At 35.5% G+C, this 21667-nt stretch overlaps 1 protein-coding gene across 1 annotated transcript; it reads right to left on the bottom strand.

The window, feature by feature from the left end:
* Positions 1-9269: 9269 nt before the first annotated feature.
* LOC100370189 (cytochrome P450 1A5-like) lies at positions 9270-16141 on the bottom strand. The gene is made up of 9 exons (XM_002730335.2): positions 15976-16141; positions 13967-14140; positions 13731-13827; positions 13162-13323; positions 12621-12829; positions 11143-11274; positions 10611-10850; positions 10159-10257; positions 9270-9702 (listed from the first exon to the last, which is right to left on the bottom strand). The coding sequence occupies exons 1-9, from the start codon at positions 16139-16141 to the stop codon at positions 9449-9451; spliced, it is 1533 nt and encodes a 510-aa protein (XP_002730381.1). The 3' UTR covers positions 9270-9448.
* Between the last annotated feature and the right edge of the window lie 5526 nt (positions 16142-21667).

The following is a 21667-nucleotide window of genomic DNA, read 5'->3' as shown; positions in this document are numbered from 1 at the left end:
TTTGTGTTTGTAAAACCATTTGATATTTGCGTTTTGTCGTTCGTGTCTCATTCCTGCGAGGTCAGTGATTGCATCACATGACTCGCTGTTTGAGCAATTTGGGCTTGAATGGTCGATAATAGCTCAGCAGGGACTAAGGCCATCTTCTTCACGGACACCATCTATTTAAGACCGAGTATGGGTTGTGGTATTAAAAGGAGTAATTAAGACGGACAGGAAACCTTTCTGAACCAGAATTGTTTTTCTTGACTGGGGTTTTCTTGTCGGACAGTGCTTCGCGTACCATGATAATGTTCTTTTCTGACTAGGCGATAGCGGGACGCTCCCTTTCAACATATTAAACAAACATTCGCACATACACTGTATCAAGTCACTAGTGGCTACCCTGTTTATTCCATTTTGTTTCGAGTTGGCCATGTGCAATACGGAAAGGAAATCGACGTTTTTTCACATGTGGGATGATGAAATGACTGACGATGAAAGACTGTCACTTTCTCACGTACACTATTGATACTTTTTCGTTTGAATGCGTACTTTTTCCGATGTGTCTGGTATCAGATGCACGAGGAGCTATCTGTGGTGAACTTGGGTGATGTGGGTGGATGCCTCCTGCCAAGGAATTTAACATTTCAGGGTTACATTTGCTTAACCAGAACGTTGACGGAGTTTCTCAGATTCTTTAACAGAAAATTGTAGTCTATGTTGAGACTGATGGTTCTCGATTGCCTGCCCTCATCAAAGCGATTTTGCAAAATTGCAAAACGAATAGGTTTAAATGGTGATATTCCTTTGTGAAAAACTGAGCGATTTGTCATTATCAGTTTCTGTTATCAGATCGTCTATCACCAACAAGTTTCTTTTAGCAGGGTCGATTATTCTGCCAATATCTAGAGGCATACCTTCGATAAAATTTAGAGGCACATTTCCTTCAACGTTTTCACATAGGCTCGCTGAAACTCGTTGTAGCACAAATGTGGGATTAAGATGCTGTCACATTGTTCTAAAATCTGTGAGACCAAAAATGTCTTCACACCTTGCATTCATTATGAGATGATTAGACCTAACTTGTCATCGTGTCTCGTTTTACGCTCATCAATGTACTTTCTCAGCATTCGGTTCAAAACAAAATAATGCAGTCCGCAGAATAGGCAAGTAATAGAACTACGTCCGCTTGGGCAGAGCACATGTCATTGTGACAGTCAGAGGGCTACATGTCCCCTGTATGAGTTGGTTCATTTTTTTAATTCATTCATTCATTTCATTCATTTTCATTTTAGCCGGGTTCCGATACGAATTATGTGATGTAATTATCCTCTGGACTGGATCTCCCAGATAATTACCTGTCACTTGCCACTCGCTTGGTGTAAATGATGGAATTGGTGTTAAAGTACAAGAGTCTGCTACCTAGTTTCTCCAGAACACTGTATAGTTTAAGTCAGGCATAACACATTGTCTGACGTTCGTTTTGGGTAATCGGTAATTTAGTGATTTTATTGCAGTGCTGGGCGTGATAGATTTATGATGTCCTTTGTAGTATCCGTCAACTATTCCATCAGTTCGGCGATCATTTCTACAGACGTTCTCTGTCCAAAGTTCGGCCTAGCTTTCCCCAGAACTAGTTGAGATTTAGCTTGGCCAGGGCTCTGTTCAAGACGATACTTTCTCGTTCATGCCAAATTTGAATGTAGGTGGTTTGGTCTTCCTCCATCCGGCACCACGCTTGATAACTAGAAGACCCTAGTTCAAAATTCAGAAACATATGAACAGCCCTCTTTTTCCGGCCTTGGGATAGTAGATTGTCAATTTGTCGTAATGCCAAACTCCATAAACTTTGATGATGTGATACCCCATTTCTTCAGCCTCTCAAATTATCGAGTGCACCAAACACCCGTCAGCTTACGTTCATTGACATAGTGCTTGTCATGATTCATGGTTTATGCGCATTTGGGATGGAGTGAGAACATTTGTTTGTTTGCCTTGGAAATCAGAACCGGTATATACAATTTTCTTAGATTTAGTATTTAGTTATGACTGCCTTACTGGATATCTCGTGGACTTATTGATGTATAGATAGAGGGTGCAGGAATCAACATGTTCTATCCTTTCACCTTTTTTAATCTTGTAATACAGTCACAGGGAATTGGTACCACCACCGAAAAAATAGATAGGCCTTCAAGCCATTAGGTGAGTTTATATAATTTCTATCCTTCAGTGTTTGCATTCATTTGACATAGATTGAATCTTGCTCACGTGATTGACAGTGTGTTGGTTACCTATCATTAATTCTAGGCGTACGAGACTTGTAGTGTATTGAAACATCCTCGATTGAAATCACCCTTCGAGCACATAATTTCATTGACAGAAATTGAATCGTTTTAGGCTACATTAGTGATCAAATAGTGTAATAATACCTCAATATACTTCGCCAACATTCAAAGCAAGCCCGCCTCACACATATAGAAAGTAATTAACATCATCACTTTTATTTTCATTATAGAAATTATGCGAGCGGCGAAAAGCTAGAATCTCTTATACGATGTGACGCCTTTCCTGGTTTCCAGAGAGTTATCGCTAAATACAATGGAAAACCATTCATCCCGAAAACATTACTTTACCTACTCGTAGGTAATATCATTGCTTCCATGTGTTTTGAAAAGAAGGTGGTGCGACTAACATATTCACACCATTTATTATTTATCTAATCATACGCTCACTTCACTACAGTTTCTTAAACGTCGACCAAATGTGAGGCAGGAAATCTCTGGCAATTAAACAAGAATCTCTCGAGCAACAAAAGCAATTACAAAACATGTGCCTAACCAGGCTTTGGGACAAAACGTGGAACACAAACAATTGATATTCTAGATCTGTATTATAATCATTGATGTTTCATCATCGTAACGTCTGTTTTATAAAAAAATACGAATATGATGACCCTGAACTCCTAAAGACGGGAGTCCTGAACAATTTGTTTTAGGAATGGACTAGTAGCTGACTTTGTTCCGTTATATGCCTACTCCCGGACATATTGCAGCGAAGAAATATCTGAAAGAATGGTTAAACATAATTCAACATCAGATTGATGAACATAAAGACAAGCTTGGAAATGTAAAATATAATTTGGGAGGTATTTCTGGTTTCATGAATTGTGTGTGCGTTGTCGACAATTGACGTGATTCACCAAGATGTGAAAAATGTCGTGTACTAATATTTTCAGTTTGTAGTTCATTTTATTTGTCCTTTGTATTTTCTAATTCCAAACCATACATTACTTTAGTATCCTAGTCACTGGTGATTACCGGACCCTCATTTCGTCGTTAGTTTGTTTGTCATAATATCTTTCAAATTATTTTGCTAAACTGTTCAACGTTTTAACATACTGACTGAGCTGACTGGAATATAAGCACTGATTCTAGATATAGTATTACTAAAGTGATCTACTACAAACAAATTTCATATCAATACTATATACTCAGGTAATACAAAAGTGAAAAGTCTCACCAATTCAGCGTAAAGCAGAGTTGGCCGGAGAAGACCATGCCAAGCAACTTACAGACGTCAATCTACGTCAGAGTGTGTCTGCTATATTTGTAGGTACGTTTAATAGAACTATTGACAATGCATGACGCAACATTTACAACGTTTTGCACGAATAGTTTTCAGTTCTACAGCTATCAACCAAAATAACTAATACTTGTGAATGTAAATGCTATTCATTACTAAATATCAGACAAAAGTACCAGACAAAACATGGTAAACATTTAGTATCGATGAAACGTAACAAATATCTGTGTCATGCATACTAGATACTCGGCACATACTAGTAGATAAGGAGATTTGGGTAAATATCTAAATGAGTATTTTGTTCATTGGTGAAGATATTCGAACTATTTGCTTTCCATTTGACACCCTCAATTATGCACATATTAGTGATTGATTACAAATACGCATTTAATATAACATAGAATTAAAATATTTTAATTTGTTGAGAAACATAACAACAAACTTCATCTGACAGTTGCAAATTTCTTGATAACTGTTTGTTGCAGCATTTTTGTCATATGTACTACCAGCATTACCATTAACAACTGTAGAAAATCACATGAATTTTCGCTGCATAACGAATATACCAATAATAAGCATAATTATCTTTTACACAATGTTAAAAACACTAACCACATTGATTTTTTTCAGGTTGTACGCATAAGCAAATGCTACATTTCAATTGTTCACCTGATTTTGCTTTCATCATGATTTACAAATAATTCAAATATAAGCTTACTGATTTTCTTAATAACCACGAACAACACTAATAGGAAATTTTGCTTACAGCATGTATGTACCTAGTGAATTAAATTTTAGCGATGATTTAGAGATTTTGTAGAGACTTGGACCACTGTGAACATGTTTGCATCTTTATTATGTCATTATTATTATGTCGTGTCTATGATTTCATAGTATTATGTCATTAATTTATCAATACGTCATGTTTGAATAATAACATGACATAATAATGTGAAAATAAAAAAAATAATAACACCATAATGGTGGAATCTAACATAATATATAAAGATCACATATATATAAGAATTTTAGCGCTAATCTCATATCATACAACAACGATGTAACTACATTTTCCTAGTGTTATGTATAGCGTGGTGATATAGTGATAAATAGGTTATTGACTATTTCATTTCTTCATCGAGAATGGAAAGCACAACACCTAAGATTCGATCATTGCTTACCCCACGTATTACGCTGATATGCAGTCTTAAGTACAGAGAGAAATCGATGACGCCATTCGAGATAGCAGTCTTCCATTGATATTTGATAGGGGTAATCTACCGTACTGTTAAGCCATTATGTGTGAGCTCACGCGAATAAGAACAGTTATACCATTTGTCTTGCCTCGTACTACTACGGTGGATACATTTGTAGGTGCTTCTTTTTTGCATAATGTACAAATACATTTATTTGAATATAACCAATATGAACTCTTATATACTCATAGTATAGTGGACTAGCTCAGCTGAGTAACCTTGATAAATCTTATGTTATGAATGAATATTTGTAGTACTGCCAAGGGGTTCCAAAATATAACGATGCCAAAATATACTATATTATATTTGTTCTGGTTACCTCATGAGCAAGCACTTATTTTATCTGACAGGTCATGTTATCTTTAATTGCAAGAAATAGTTTTTCCCCCACATAGTCAAAAATGTCTTTAGAAAGTCTTGTATGTCGCTCAGATTATTCACAATTACTTGTTAAATCTACTACAGGAGGGTGTGCAGTACATGGATTTTGTGTAACCTGTGAATTGTTCATATGGATGGGGATTATTGGGAAGAACCGGAGGATTTTTGTCCAGGTAACTTGCATATCAAATCAGTTTGATTGAAACAGTTAACAATGTTCTCATACACGACACTATGTCCCATATATACCTTAGCTTCAAACATATCATTGAGAGCGAGTAAGCAATCATACTTTTTGCCTCAAATATTTGATCATTAATTCCCGTCATCGCATTCCTAATTTGACTAATCTCTCTAACCATAATATTTAAAAACTATGAACTAGATGACGGGGAAAATGGAACATTATTGGTTGAGTAAAAACTAGTCTGGTGACTCCCACTCTCAACGATATCATTGCAGACATTCGCGTCTCATGTTTTTTTGAAATTCTATACGATCTAATGACTAGTTAGATGACATTAAAAATAAACCTCGAAATAAGCCAAACTGTTTTATGAGAAGGGTCTAAAACAATTATGAAAACCAACCACTGAGCCATTTGTAGTATATTTCCTTTTATTTTAGGCTTTCAGAAGTTGTGTCTATTTAAGTTATTTTAGTGTAATTATGATATCCCATAATTACATTTTGAGATTTTATGTTTAGAAATATTTTGCGTTGTATTTCCGAAATTTTTTTATTGGCAATTGCTATTGCCTAAATAAAGATCATGCTAACATTAAAATATTTACTATTGTTTATTCTGGCAAATTTGAAAAAAAAATATTTGTTTCATTAATGTTTGCCATTAGCATTGGCTAAGAATGAGATGTTTCTTCTTTTCACTAGTGTATTTCAACAATACACATTTACTAATAGGCCACAGAAAGCCACACTTCATCAAGCAAATCATAACATTTTGTCCATATAATGTCATTGTCGTTAACAGGAGTAAATAAACTCGTTTTATTAATTTCAGAAACATAACTCTAGTAGATACTGTCAACTTAAGTCACAAGTTTTAACATACTAACAACTGAGCAATAATTATCATTTACGAAAAAAACGCACACTATATTCTGATATATTTGACCATAAAATCATTTTAGGAGAGCCCAAAAGTGAACGGCCCTTTAAATGTATCTGTGTGAAGGGAACATCATGGTTTTTCTAAGTGGGCAGTTCTAGGTCATTTCCTAGAGGCGGGCTATTAGTATTAGCTTTTATTTAAACGAATGATGGCTGCATCCTGGGACAGTGCTTGGTAAAACAGTGACATAGTGACATAGTTGTTGCACAATTCATCCTTTTCAAATGTTTTGCCCTAAAGTTAGAAAATAATTTTGAGCTGGGCCCGACTTTTTACCACAAAAACTCACTACTCCTGTATTATTAGGTGTTTTTATGTTATAATGTTCAATCTGGAAAAAAAGTTTGTTTAATCTGAAAAATGTATTTCTTTGTTGTTTCGTTGGCCTGTAGTGCCATTTTATTCTGCTCGCATACACCTCAACGTTTTGTATTGAATATGCGAGTGTTTTTCTGTGCTGATTATAAAGTGGTTTCAAGTGGTGTTTGTAACATTCATAATATTAGTAATAGGTAAAATTTTGTGACACAGAGTTATACAATTTTAACATTAATTTGTGGCATACTTTTAATCGAATTTACATTCCAAATTATTTTCCATAATCTGATAATGGAGAAAAATTGATTCCATGCATTTATGATTTATATGTATTGCATTTAAAATAGAGACTATACATTTATTTTCCAAAAGTATATTATATAACAATAATTTATTGATCAATAACAAAATAAGAAATACAAGAAATTACCAATTTGGTTTGTTTTTGCTGCATTGCCGCTTATAATTTCTTTGACACAGAAGTTACATATATTGAATGTATTTTCAACGGTAGAATTGTCATTGAAATGACTGCGAGAATATGTTGACTGTAATACAGGATGATTATTTATGCGCATGCACGTGCTAGATGCTAATCTTTTGCACTGATCAAAGTTAAATCACGAAGAATAATTATTAATAATTTAATTTGAATAATTCATAATGCAAATAGTAATTGGAATATTAACGGCTCCAATCTGCAGGTAAATGTTCATTACGGGAATTTTGGGGATTACGAATATGGCGTCTGGTAAGCTACCCCAAGCAATCAAACCACGACTTTAGCCAGTGACAGTGCCGTTTGCATCTGGCTGATTTGTGGAAATACGATGGGTCCACTGTGTTGTCACAGCATGCGTCGTCATTGACGCGCTCAATTGTGCACAGTAGATGTGACCCAATACTAACTGGTTATGCCAGCTAGTTTAATATCCCCCTCCACAGAATCAGAATATTAACAAATCGCAGATAACGACGGGATTCGACTGACAGTTTGTCTCAACCTTGCCACATGGAGAAAGAAAGAGCAGGGATTTATATGACGAGTGCTCTTGAATGTACAAACAAATAATATTGATAATTTATTAATGATAAATAATGCATCATATTTGAGATTCTAGCATATTACATTTGCTATCAAAAAGTGAGATCAATGTTTGAGCTACCTATAAATGTCATACTGTACTTCACTGGTGATAAGTATAGTTCTGTCACCAGTCTAAGATACACTTAAAGGTATATGAAAAAAATTGCTCTTAGCTATATGAGAAATCACAATTCAGGCGCACTTCATTTCGCATGATTACGCAATAGAGCGTAGTGATCTCAAAGGAACACAATACATACCACCATACAACTAGACGGTCAACGAGAGAGTTGGGGCGAAGACCGAGTGGACGACAGATCGGTTCAGTACGGCTAATCACTCTGAATTGGCGTACAATTAGGCCTCGGAACGTGCAACTCTGGGTGTGTGTTGTATTATAAATGATGAAAACTATATGCAGAAACTTGTGTTATTATTGTTGAGCAGTTAAAATATCACCTATGCAATTCTCAGAAGGTACCATCCATCCACGCAACCAACCCAAACACTACAGAAGAGCAAGCAACCCACGCGAGAACCCGATGACATTTCCATAAACATTTGTCATTCTGTGTCACATGTCGTACAGTGCTTGGAAATATTATTTGAAAAGACAATTGTTTGTGAATATTATTTATTAATATTTTTACTTGAGATGTAGATATGCATGATGGATAGAATATACATGTCGAAAATATAAAGGCATCACACCATTAATTATACATTATTTTTGAGTTTTCACTGTTTTCGTCAAAACCACAGTCACAATAAAAATATAATAAATAGCCATACTGTACACGAATATATACCGTACCAAGGTTTCCACTATATGTACACTATATGTGTACGTTAAGAATACAAGAGAGACTGATTATTCGCTCTCGTCCATAACTTGGGAAGTGAACTGTAAATTACATAATTAACTGTGAAAGCGATTTGTGTCTTATGACAGTAGGGTATGGGAAAATCAAATTAATTGTATCGATTAATATTAAAGAAACCTACACCACATGAGATGGTTAAAAAGCAGCAGCAATATTAATGCATATCACCACATGTTTTGGAACACGTTGTTCCTGGTATGACTATTAGTTGTCCGAGTATAAACCCCTCCGGGAAAACGGCAATTGACGAAAAATTAGGGGGGGATTATAAACGAATAAAGTTAAAACTTATCAGGAGCGATAATTTATGACAATTTATTCATGAACATATCGTCATCGACTAGCATCGTCCAAATTAACTTGAGGATCGAAACGAATTTTACCCATTCACGCTAGCCACAATAAGCACTTTTTGCATAAAAACGTAAATAGATTAAGATTGAAATGTCCGAAAAATTACGGCAAAAAATAAAAAAACTACCATTCAATTTTTTTAAAATCAAAATTGCCGTTTAAGGCCCCAGGGTAAATTTGCGGCAGGATCCGGTACTAAATGAAACGCATTTCAAAGTGGATGTACATTAACATTTGCGTATATTGTGCAAACACAAATCAGACGGCCCTTTACAGGGCCATCTCATCCTTCAGAAAGAAAACTACCTTTATTCACATACCAAATAATTTTGACAGACCGGGGGGGGGTTATAATTGGATAAATTACTTGTTGTAAAATGCTGTAAATTTGGAGAGGGGCTTATACCCGAGCTGGCGTTTATACTCGGACAACTACGGTAGTATCAAACTATTCACCAACAAGTATTTATATTCATTTGCGCCTTTCAATGGCAATAACTTCATATGAAACACATCGCATAACCAAACCAGCGCAGTGTCCCTTTAAGCATGGCTTCTTGCTCCCAGGTGGTACCTTAAATGTGTAGTTTTGAAACAAACTCGTGAAAATGAGAAATAATTCATTCTTAGCCAATGCTTCTCCCATACACACTCGGCGTCCAGCTGAAAAAGGCATGAAACTGTCTGGGTGTGGCAGCAATGCTCCATCTGCATCCAAGAATCGTTCTGAAAATAAATGAGAACTATGCTGTTTGCTCACTGTTCATGAATGTCAGTTTTAAATACTATTTGTTTACATATATTCCGGATATTTATTATCTGGGTAAACATATTGAAACAATGATTTTCACCTGATGTCATTTCATCATATATACCATAGGGTTCATATATCTTTCTGTGACTGATTAGACTATGTAGTATTATGTACTTGTTGTCAGTTATTTTCTTCGTGTGAATAGTTTTGTTGGTTCTTTTTTATTTAATTACTTCTGTGTCAGTCAATTTAATTTGTTTAAATGTTAAGTTTGCAAGTACAAGTGATGTCTGCCTACCATGTGCCCGATGCTACAGATATTCTGACACAGAAAATATGTTCATCGAGAGCTGTGACCATCAAAACAATTCAAGAAAATATGCAACATGTAATATAAAGTGTTAGTTGAAATTCGATATATACCTTACCTGGACGAAACTCTTCTGGTTTGTCCCAATGTTTCTCATTCATATGGACATTCCACAGGTTACACCAAATCCATGTATCCTTTGGTACTACATACCCACCTGTATTATATTAAAACAAACGTCGAGTGTTCTGTTGTCCATTATTTGGGGTTCTTTTCATTCACTAAATCTTGCGTTCATTCGTGTTTTGTATACATGTTGTTCTGTATTCAGTTGCAAGCACACGTTATTCAGTGTTTTCGAATATTTGAATAGTTCAGATATCCTATACGTTGTGTTGTTTAATTGATATCTACGGGAATGGCATGATTGATATCTCGTCAAGAGTGAAAAGGACACGAGATTTATTCATGTCCTCAATAAGTGTTTTGAGTCGAATGTTCCTACAATTGTGTTACAATATTTTATTTAGTTGACTTTTTGTTATTTGTTGTGAAAAACACACCACCTACCCACAGACGTATCAACTGTAGTAGCATGGGGTACGCTAAGCGGTACCACCGGTCTTATTCGCAGAAGTTCACGAATTACTGCTTCACAGTATGGTAGTTTACCCTTATCAGATAACAACGGTAGACGGCCATCGCCAATGACGTCATCGATTTCACTTTGTACTTTAAACTGTACATCTGGGTAATACGTCAGAAAAGCAACGGCCCAATCTAATAAAGATATGGTGATATCCAAACCCCCTAAAATGCAATTAATTAGAAATGTAGAGTATATTGTAAATTCGTTAGTTGACCCAACTATAAAACTAGTTTTATAGTAAACAAATTACGAGAAACACAACCTTCTGTGAATGGGTGTGACATATCGCTATGCAATCGATATAAACAAGACAGTGATCTATATTTAACTAATCATTATTTATTTCTATTTCTGTTAAACGCTGAATAGTCCAGAAATAAAAGTCATAGTTTGGTTTAAACAATTGTAAAACAAATATTTGTAACGTTTTGTCAATAATGAAATGAAACGTACCTCCAACTAGATCAGCAAGGGTCTGACGTAGATTAACGTCTGTAAGTTGCTTGGCAAGGTCTTCACCGGCCAACTCTGCTTTACGCTGAATTGATAAGAGATCGTCGATGAGACTTTTCACGTCATTATTACCTGAGTATATTGTAACAATATGATATTATTTGTAGTAGAACAATTTAGTAATACTATATCTAGAGTCATTGCTTATATTCCCCAGTCAGATCAGTCAGTATGGTAAAAAGTTTTAAACACTTTAGAAAAATAAATTGAAAGCAATTATGACAAACAAACCAACGATGAAATTGGGGCACGCTAATCACCAATGACTAAAATTATGAAATAATTCATGCGAGAGAATTAACAAATATAAAGGACAAACGAAATGATTTTTAAACTGAAAATGTTAGTAGCAACATTATTCACGACTTTACATACATCTTGTTGAATCACGTCATTTGTCGGCAACTCACACAATTCATGTCACCTGAAATAAGATGTCATTAACAAGGCATTTCACTTGTGTATTACTTGAGAATATTGTACCAATATGCAAATTCGTTGGAAAGCAACAATTTATGAATAAGTATTCGTATAATACATAGTCCCCGTCAAACAGTTCGGTGGAAAACAAATTAAGAAATGCAATATGCAAATAAGTATCGTGTCCATGTATTGATTTATTCAAATTAGCCGCCTTCATAATTCGTAGCCGTGCAGCACATACTAAATACAACGTCAACGATACCGGAGTTATGTGCCCCTGCTTATCAGCTTATCAGGTTTTTGTTTTCTTCAAACAATTAGCAACAAATCAATAATGCGTCGTTTCGTGCAGCTTTCAATACGTCAAAAACCCGCTGTCAATCGTCCAGGCAATAAAACTATTGATGCAAAGTGTTGGTCAGAGTGTAAGATGTCATTAAAATGTACAGGATTCTTATTTTGCAACCTTCGTGAATTTGTTTCTGTTTGCTTCCTTACGTGTCTGGCAACATTTGCAGAAACGCCTTATTATTCAATTAAACGGAAAATATAGGTCACCACCCTTGTGCGCCCATTACAACGTCTCTAATTAATTAATTAATTTACTTCTAACATGTAAAATGTTTAGAAACATTTGAATCAATTGTATGGAAATGGGATATCAATGCGTCTTTACATTCCCAATATTCCCAAGTTGGTGTTACGTTCAACAGAACTCGAATTAATTTGCAACTAGTATATTATTGTTTCAGCTCATAAATGTCATTTATAACTATACCATACGATACAGAAATTTTTCTCAGTGTATTTTCTCTCAAATTCGAGTTGTCATATTTTGAAATGCGTGTTCAGCCAACATCGTCATGCAACTCCCCTCACACTATCTTATGTCAGACTAAACATGTGACGTCCTTCACCGGACGAAATGGTGACTTGAACTTTACCTCATAAGGTACTGATCCATTTGAGTAAATATTTTAATTAGATTTTCTTACCAGAGTCAAATTTGCCTTTACTTTCATTGACCTGATTTTGAATTAAGTTGAACCACTCCTTCAGAACTTTCTTTAATCTGTTTACACCAGGAGTAGGTATGTAGCGAAATATTGGAACAAAGTCAGCGACCAGTCCATTCCCAATAGCTTGATCCAAGTTATTCAGAACTTCGAGAATCTTTAGAAATTCAGGATCGTCATTTTCGAATCTGTGATCAAACATATGAAATAGCAATTATATCATATCCATTGAGTGCAAATTTTATAGCAATTATAACATATCTATGCCAATTGAGTGGACCGCCCCTATTTAGGTCAGCCTCGTATTTGTTGACTGCTTATGTTACAACAGTGAGATTGTTGATTTCAATATGATCGAATGATTCCAAGTCTCACACGAAGCAGAATCACATCAATGACAATTTTTTGAGATTCAGCAGATTGTCTATGACTTGGTTGACATGTTTAATGATGAGTATAATCTACTACACCACAATAAATAGATTATTCATTGGTAGTAGTAGTAGTAACATTGACTTACTTCTTCCCCAAACACATGGAAAGAATGATGTTCCCTACAAGCAGATAAATTAGTGAATGGGGACGAAATGGTTTTCCATTTTCTCTAGCGACAGCTCTCTGAAAACTGGGAAAGGCGTCATACCGTATCAGTGATTCTAGTTTGTCTCCACTTGCATAGTTTCTAAAAAAAATGAGAAAAACATTGATTAGAACTGACTAATTTTACTGTCGTGGGTTTGGCGGGTATGATGATGTTTGAGCTCCTCGGGTCGGACAGTACAAACATTCCCTTGGATCATTGCTATCAAGATCTGACCTGCTGGAGATTATAAATGATTTATTTGCTCACATCTTTTGCATATAACATCTTATGCAGACCATATTAGCTGGTTAATAAAAATATACACCAGTTGGCTTCAGCTTCAGGCAGACTCTTTATTACTGTTGAATACGTGCAACTATATTCTGCATCACGGATGAATAAGTATGTCTGTAACTGGTCTATTGGCGGCGTGATTAGGTCTAGACGTGTATACATGTAAGAAAGATTTAATGCTATAAATAGTGCAACCAGATTATTAAACCTACCTGATGGCTTGGTGTCCTATTTTTCGCTGCAGCTTCCACTTAGCACTGTAGTTACCAAATGTAATGTCTTCACACTCTTCCGCCATCAAACCTGACACTGGGATAATTTTCATAAAACATTCAAGTAAATTTAATATACACGTCTTTTTTTTCATCTACGAATGACAATGTCATCTCTACGGGCAATAACTATGTACTATGACTGGTAATATATATGAATATGCTCAGTGACTTACGTGAATAGTAGTATGGTCTCCCAGCAAAATCGTTCTGTTTCTTCACCAATGCTTCTTTAATAACGTCTACTGTGTTGAGTACAATCACAGGCTGACTGCCAATCTTGATTGTAAATACATCTCCATATTTCTTACCATATTTTGCAAGAGTTACTAGAGGTTCGTTATCTACTTCTAATAAATATAATATAAAACCACTTGAAGATTTTATTGCATATAATGAGTTTGGAAGTCTCTGTCATAATGTTTGCTTGGTAAATACTAGTGTCATTGCCATTGTTATTTGTATATTGGAATATTTTTACCACGTAAACATTATTATTGACATAGGACATTGATAAGAAGAGCATTCCATTACGTGAATAGGTAGTGAGGGCAATGGTAATTGACAATAAAGACAGTTTAATATACAAGAGGAGGTAGGCAAATTATATTTTTGTTTTTTAATAATATAATTTTCCTACGTCCTGAGCTTTGACGTTATTAAACACAAACTTCGTTTGAGTAGAAAATGGACGACTCATCGCGTGGTTGTGATTAACCGATTGGGAGGTGTGTGATGCTACACGAATATTGGTGTATGGCGCCAGTGATAAAGAGTGACTGTGCGATACCGTTGATCGTTGAATATTGAAACATTGATTAGTTGACGTTGATTAAGTGACAATAGTTCGAAGTGTTTTGAGCAAACATGATCGCACGTCAGGCTAACAAAATTAATTTACTTAAAGCGGGGGAGTTGTCACTTGCACATGCGTCAGATGGCCATAGCATGTCAATGTTTACAAACATGCGTCTACCCATGAGCCTTTGCGTTTTAGCATGTGTTGTTATCATCGCTTAGGACTCAATTCCCGCTTGTGCGCAGGTGACGACCCTCTTGATTTAATCACTTAGCAAGTCAAAAACAAAATCAACGAATTAATAATGTCAGCGCGTGGCATCAATATCTTAGAGTTATCGCCGTCTAGGATTCAAAATAGATTCCCAAATATATTGATTCTCAAATGATTGCGTAAGCTGTTGTATTTGGTTCTGCGCGAACCAGGCCTAAATCAACTTTTGTTTGGCCGATTATGAACAAAAGACAAGCTCCAGCAATTATTTTAAGAGGCGTAAATATGGTGGCCACTGCATAATGCTCACAATGGCGCTGACTCGTAGACAGGCAATGTTTCGGCTGACAATATAATTTGAAGTTTTTTATTGGAGCAGTAATATTTAACCCTTTTGGGCTACGTAACATCCCATAATATTATACATACATAGACAATTGTTGGAACGTGGAGCTAATCGCGCCTACTTTGAAAATCAAAGACGGTGCTGATAAGACCCCCACCCCTTCGAGGGGGTTTAAACGTCATTATTTTAAATCTCTTTACTAAAACAGATGTGAACTCTGAACTAATAATTTATATCGCGTGGTATTGTACTGGATACAAATATTGCTTTGAATATAATTGTTTTATCGCTTGAATATTATTGCATACATTTATGTTATGTTATATTTTAAGTATTTAAAGTATTTTGTCTATTGCATTTATTGAGTGTGTTTATTTCGATCACAGCCTTTTTATTTATTTGTATTTCTTGTGCACATTCAAGTACTAGTACACTGATGAATTTACTGTGGATATATATAAATAAATATATAAATATTGTTGTTAGTTTTAATAAAACACGCGCTTATGTGATGTCAGGAACTGTGATATCGATTCACAAAATATGATTTCGCTTGCATCATTATTCTGGAATTATTTGATCTGTAAACTGATAAATATAGATACACTACGGTAAATATGCGTCGACAAAATAAGTTATTTTGTACGTTTTCAAAAAAGTTCAAATCGCCGGACGTCGTGTGAAGTAGATTCCGATAATGAAATTGATTGGTTCGCATTTATGCGTGTGTGTGTTTTGAATCACAAGGCCAGGGCTAGTAGAATCCATATGATAGGTCAGGTATGGGACTAATAACATTGTTTTAAGCTTGATAACTTCATACTCACCAATCATATTGCCAATAAACGGATATCCCATTGGTCCAGGTGGAAACCCAGATGGTTTACGTAAACTGAACAATCCATATGTTATGATAAACACCAACAACAGTAAAATAACATTAGTTGGAGTGTTAAGAATATCAAAGATATTATGCAGGATATAAGTGATCATGATTCTGATCGAAACCTGGAAACAATAAAATAGAGTAGCTGCAGACTACATAGCCAAAAGATATGTCCACCTCATGTTTACTAATATATTTTATATCACACATGTGTATCTAGTGACTGATGTAAGTCTGAATGAAGCCACGTGACACCGTTCAGGTAATTTAGATTTCCAAGATGGGGGCCAAGATGACTGCCGCAATCTATTTTAAGCCATAACAGGATTTATAAATACGATATGATGATGATTTTTAAGGGCGGATAAAATAGGTGACCTTTTCAACGAATTATCAACACAGCATATATATCATGTAGATTTTCTGCATTTTAGCATTTTTTAAAATATTGTAATATTACTATTAATTTATTAATGTTTCAGTGTTGTGTCTTAATACTACCTGATATTAGATTGGTGACGTTGTACTGAATGAATTCCCAATACAGTAAGGATTTCGAAAGCACGATTTTTATCCTACTATGCACTCAAAAGCGGAAAGCAGACAGTCCAACATAATAGTTGCCCTTTCGGATCGCCAAGAACACTGGTCAACATATACAAATTGTGAAGACAGAATAAATAAGTATTTTACGCTCGCAAGAAGTCCATGCATTAAATACTGCAACATTATCATGTGATATAAGACTGCACCATCACGGACCATTATATTGCTTACCTTTCAACAGATGAATGACCTTAGTAAGTGAGATGATCATAATCAAACAAGCGGTTTCAGACCGTTTATCAACAGAGCTCCGGCGAGCAATCATGTCCTCCAAGGAACTCCGGGCAGCTCCGCCGATTTCAATAATTAGTTTTTAATGACGTCACCCGGAAACGGCCTTTTTTCTGTCCGAATACGAACAGGTTCAACTAGTCAAGTAGAAAAGTAGCTGCCCGGTGTTTGACAAATTAATAGAAATTGATTCTGATTAGTGCCAGTGCGCACAAGTCAACAAAAGCGTCTTAATTATATTCACTCAGTTTGATCTCGATAGTTTGAAGGAAAATGGTATTTTACTTAGGAAACTGTGTATCGCCATCCAGCGTTTTGTCAAAGTTGCGTAGCCACGAAGTTATGAATTATGGCGTACGAGTTTTAATTTCAGTGCGATACACTAAAGTCCGTTTTTATTGATTTCTTTTTTATTTAAATCAGAGCAAGATATTATAGCGCACGTCATGCGATGTTTTACGTCAACAATGGAATGTGACACAGACAATATTTACTTTGTGTGTGAAATTTACGTGACTTGGAGAAACACGTACTTGCACTTCAGACCCAGAATTTGCAAGGACACATACTATTAGTTCCGTTTTGTCGGCAAAGCACGAGTTTTTATTTCAGTGCGATCTACTGTAATACTTTTTTATAATAGGAAATAATTAAATTCAGTGCTAGCTATAACGCAAGTCGTCCTATGTTTACATCGGCAAAGCAACGTGACACAGCAAATATTTAGGTCATCAATTTTGTGAAATCGACAAGAATCTATGAAATAAGTCAATGGAAACCTTGCTACAATGTTTCAAAATGTAAAAACGTTTACAATGAATGTATAAAGATTTTAGTTTAGTTCGTCCTATTTTTATGTTTTTTTTGGGGGGGGGGGTTAAAATGGGTTTTTAATTTTGTTCCATTCTGTTGGCGAAAACGAGGAGCCGTGCTGAATTTCCAGCTCGTGAATATTCTTGCATGAATTTGCAAATCGCTTTGAGTTCCCCCAGAGCCCCGGGGAGCTCCCCGGTGGACAAGGCAGCTCCTCGTAGCTTCCCGGAGCGCCGCGGATACCTGGTCGGAAACCGCTGATTTGATTTTGATCACCTCCCTATTTTAATATATTTACCTAAGCTGTACGGATTGTTATTAACATGCACATATGCCAATGGCGCATCAAATAACCTTGAAAATAGGGCAGCGGCGTTGATGAACTGACCATACCTCCATGTGAAAAATCGTCCTAATAATATGGTAAGGTCGGTGGTTCTATTCGAAATTCGATAGACACTATTTCATCGGCTCGTATAAACACCTTATATTCCTAATTCATTTCAGTTCATTAACCCAAATGCTTGTATTCCTTGATATGCATTGATTGCTGAATATTGTCCACAATGTCTCAGTAGGTTCGAGAGTGAATATTTCCAAACGCCAGGTTTGTCGCAGAAAATTTCAAATAACGATTAAAAGGTTCCCGATTCGAATTCGGCCAAAGCACATTTGTTGCGATAAATATTACATATCTGTGCTACTATCCATCATGGATGACAATCAGTCTTGATTACTGCTTTGTTTGTTTTGTGGTATATGCAAAACCAGATGAACGATGGCGTGTAATTTAAATATGAACATATTTACGCAGACTAGGCCTATTTCGATTAGAACATTTCGTTTCCCGTTCTTTTCACTTTCATTGGATATATTAAACCTTTTTTTTTTAAACTGAACCGTACTATACATAGCATAATATCACTAAAAATAAACATTGAATACCCGACATGGTAGTACACGTTGTACTATTGTGAAATGACTAATATTCACTGCGTTTAAATTTCACTCATTTAGTATTTCAGGCATATCCATATGGTTACAAAATCAAGGTTTTATCATTTAGATCATGTGTTCTATTGCTAAATTTTGCATATTCACTGGGTTTCAATATAGCACATTTTCCAGTCAGTGAAATAAACAATATTAAAACCCAGTGAATAATTACAATAATTAACCCTTTTACAGGACCCGAATTTGTTATGCATGTGAGGTATACCATGAGTCATTCATAATTTAATTTTGGGCCAAACAGTTTCAATTGGGATGTGCCCTACTTATACATATAAGTGAAATCTTTAATTGTAAAAAAAAACACATAGTTAATTAAACATTCCCAAAACAAACATTCATATCGTGACATTTCGCATACCAACATATTTCTTACCTTTCAATAGATGAGCGGTATTAATGAACGAAGAAATTATACACCAGCTGTACGAATCATCAGTGAAATGCGCAGTTGTCAATTGCGCATCAATAACCTTCGCATGACCTTGCAAATATGACACTGGTACTGATAAATAGACCAGTTCTTTTGAGCTCAAAATTCCATCGAAAACACCCATGAACTACTATGACCTGAACTGACTATAACTTCGAGTTATGGGATACATACATTTTTGTTTTTATTGAACGTCCACATTTAGTAACTCGAACTGTAATTAACAGTTAACCGAACTAGTGCAACATACAATTTTTGTTTTATTTAACGTTGTATATTTCCCGTTCGGTTAATTTAATTTGACCGTGGATTCTCGAAAGTTTCTGAAATATGGGCGTGGTCATTTTTGTAACTTAATATTTTCGTAACTCGATGTCCGTCAATCGAACAATTCAGCACCTCTTGCATACGTGGCTACGAGTTCTATATCAAACAGAACGCGTGGCGACGAACACCGGTTTTCAACAAATGACCATAAATAACAATGACATATCCTATTTGTATGCACTGAGTTTAATATGGGTGCCATTTGCTTTTGATTTTTTGTGTCATATTTTATATGTTTTAATCATAATGTTTGTTATGATGAACATTTATTGATAACTAATCAGATTTCATACAAATTTTCAATATCTATTCCCAAAAATTCTCTGGACTTATATTCGTTTACAATCCTTCTAGTGAAGTATGCTATTTTATCAGAACTCAAGCGGATGTCATCAACTGGTTTCAAAACTGACGTCCTTATAATCACATGAGAAAATAAGTTACCAATAAAATCATTTTTTGAACACGTGTTTGGCGTGGAAGCGACCTCGTTTACAGACCATATTTACTGCGTTACTGTGTTGTTATATAATGTACGACAGAATTCCTTGTTGGTGCAGTTATGTTGGTGAGAGTATCGTTTCTATATATATTTTATGATCTAGATGAATCCATGCTAATCGATTCTATCGTTGTCAAACATACAAATAGTAATACTGATAGTAATTACTAATCACTGATCAACACCTGCTCGCGATGCGACATGCCAAGTTTGTCCATAGTGTCATTAGTTTATCTTTGAGTGCGAACGACTAGTTCTAACCAAACATTATTTGTGTGGGCAAAACACGTCGTCGTCAGTAAGCGTTTATTGAAGTTTGTTTGAAAAGTTTGAAAAGGAGCGTATATTATAGGGATTATGCAACTTAAAATAATAACAAAATTCGTGAGATTGAAATATATATGGTCGTATTTGATCGACCGAAAACATCAGTGGTTGACAATCTTATCATAACATTCGCGACAACCTTGTCATAACAATATGTGGCATCTTCACTTTCTGTGTACATTTCAAAATTCGCGTTTGTATATTACTACCCCAATGTGTTTATTCCACAGAATCAGAATATGGTAATACTGTTAGCAATATTGCCGTTGCTGGTTCAAGCTGGCAAAAGCAGTTGAGAAGTGACTAGACGCGTTGGAGAGTTTAGTCTAGAGGCAATTACCAATACAAGTTGTTTCACCGTTAAAAAACCATTTGTCCAGCGATGAAAATGGATTTTTAATAGGCCTTATATGCAAATGACCGCCGAAATCTTGTTGAGAACGAGAGAGTTCCTTAAATAAACCCCCCCCCCATTGTTCCGCTATGCAAGACCGTCTGAAATGTTCGTGTCTATTATTTTATTGGTATTGTTGCTAATCCAGTTTGTACGCTTTGTGATGAAATTAGTATTTTTAGAATTGAATCAGAAGTGATGGTGACAAAGTATTATGTGTTAGCGCCGCCTGGTGTTAAATACAAATACATAGCGGAAGATATGCTATATTTTGTTTCATTTGTGTAATGAGATAGAACAATGCAATGCCGATAAAGAATCGATCCAATAACAGTTTTTAGTATTTTATGTTACATAACGTGCATACTAGGACATATTCATTATTATTTTTCTGTAACTATGACCGTAATGACCGTACACAATTCACCGAATCGTTTTTTTCCATGGGAATAGCATTAAGATGGTTTACCCCAAACATATAGTGAATATACGTCTCGTAATAAAAATCGCGTGCATCCCGATTTGGTCATATTCAGTATTACAACACTCGGCTATATTGGCCAGATTGTCACTGACATTCCTTGGGCTAGTATGTGTTGTCCTGGACAATGGCGATACTACTAAGGAATTGTATCAAGTGGTTATTATGATCACGGAAGTTTCAAAATTCGGAAGGGAAAACAGTTGTCAAATGCGCGGTTGATGTGTTAATACGGCAGACAGTAGAGAAACATGAATTACATCAATTTTCGGCGAAACAAAATATATGGCATAACGTGGTCATGTCTTATGATGGACAGAGTAAAGTATCACCTTGACAATGATACAAAATGGTGATGAAGAGTATTTTCACGGGGACATGCTTATAAAAGATACATATTACTACTATTGGACAAGCTGCCGTTGGAAAAGCGAACGCGTTTTCATTACCTCATTGACCGATTAGATCGCTTATATTCATGATAAATATTGCGTTCCATCGTTGATAC

Source organism: Saccoglossus kowalevskii, chromosome 15, assembly GCF_978046115.1.
Source record: "Saccoglossus kowalevskii chromosome 15, keSacKowa6.1, whole genome shotgun sequence".
In the NCBI taxonomy this organism is placed as follows: Eukaryota; Metazoa; Hemichordata; class Enteropneusta; family Harrimaniidae; genus Saccoglossus; species Saccoglossus kowalevskii.
This window is presented reverse-complemented; position numbering and strand designations above follow the sequence as displayed.

What these genes read in the sequence shown, in the direction of transcription:
- LOC100370189 (XM_002730335.2), bottom strand. Translation starts at nt 16,141, where the DNA reads ATGATCACTTATATCCTGCATAATATCTTTGATATTCTTAACACTCCA. An exon ending in TAAAGGCAAATTTGACTCTG is followed by an intron (nt 11,275 to 12,620) that starts GTAAGAAAATCT and finishes CAATATACTCAG; the next exon opens with GTAATAATGACGTGAAAAGT. An exon ending in TACAGTTGATACGTCTGTGG is followed by an intron (nt 10,258 to 10,610) that starts GTAGGTGGTGTG and finishes AATATAATACAG; the next exon opens with GTGGGTATGTAGTACCAAAG.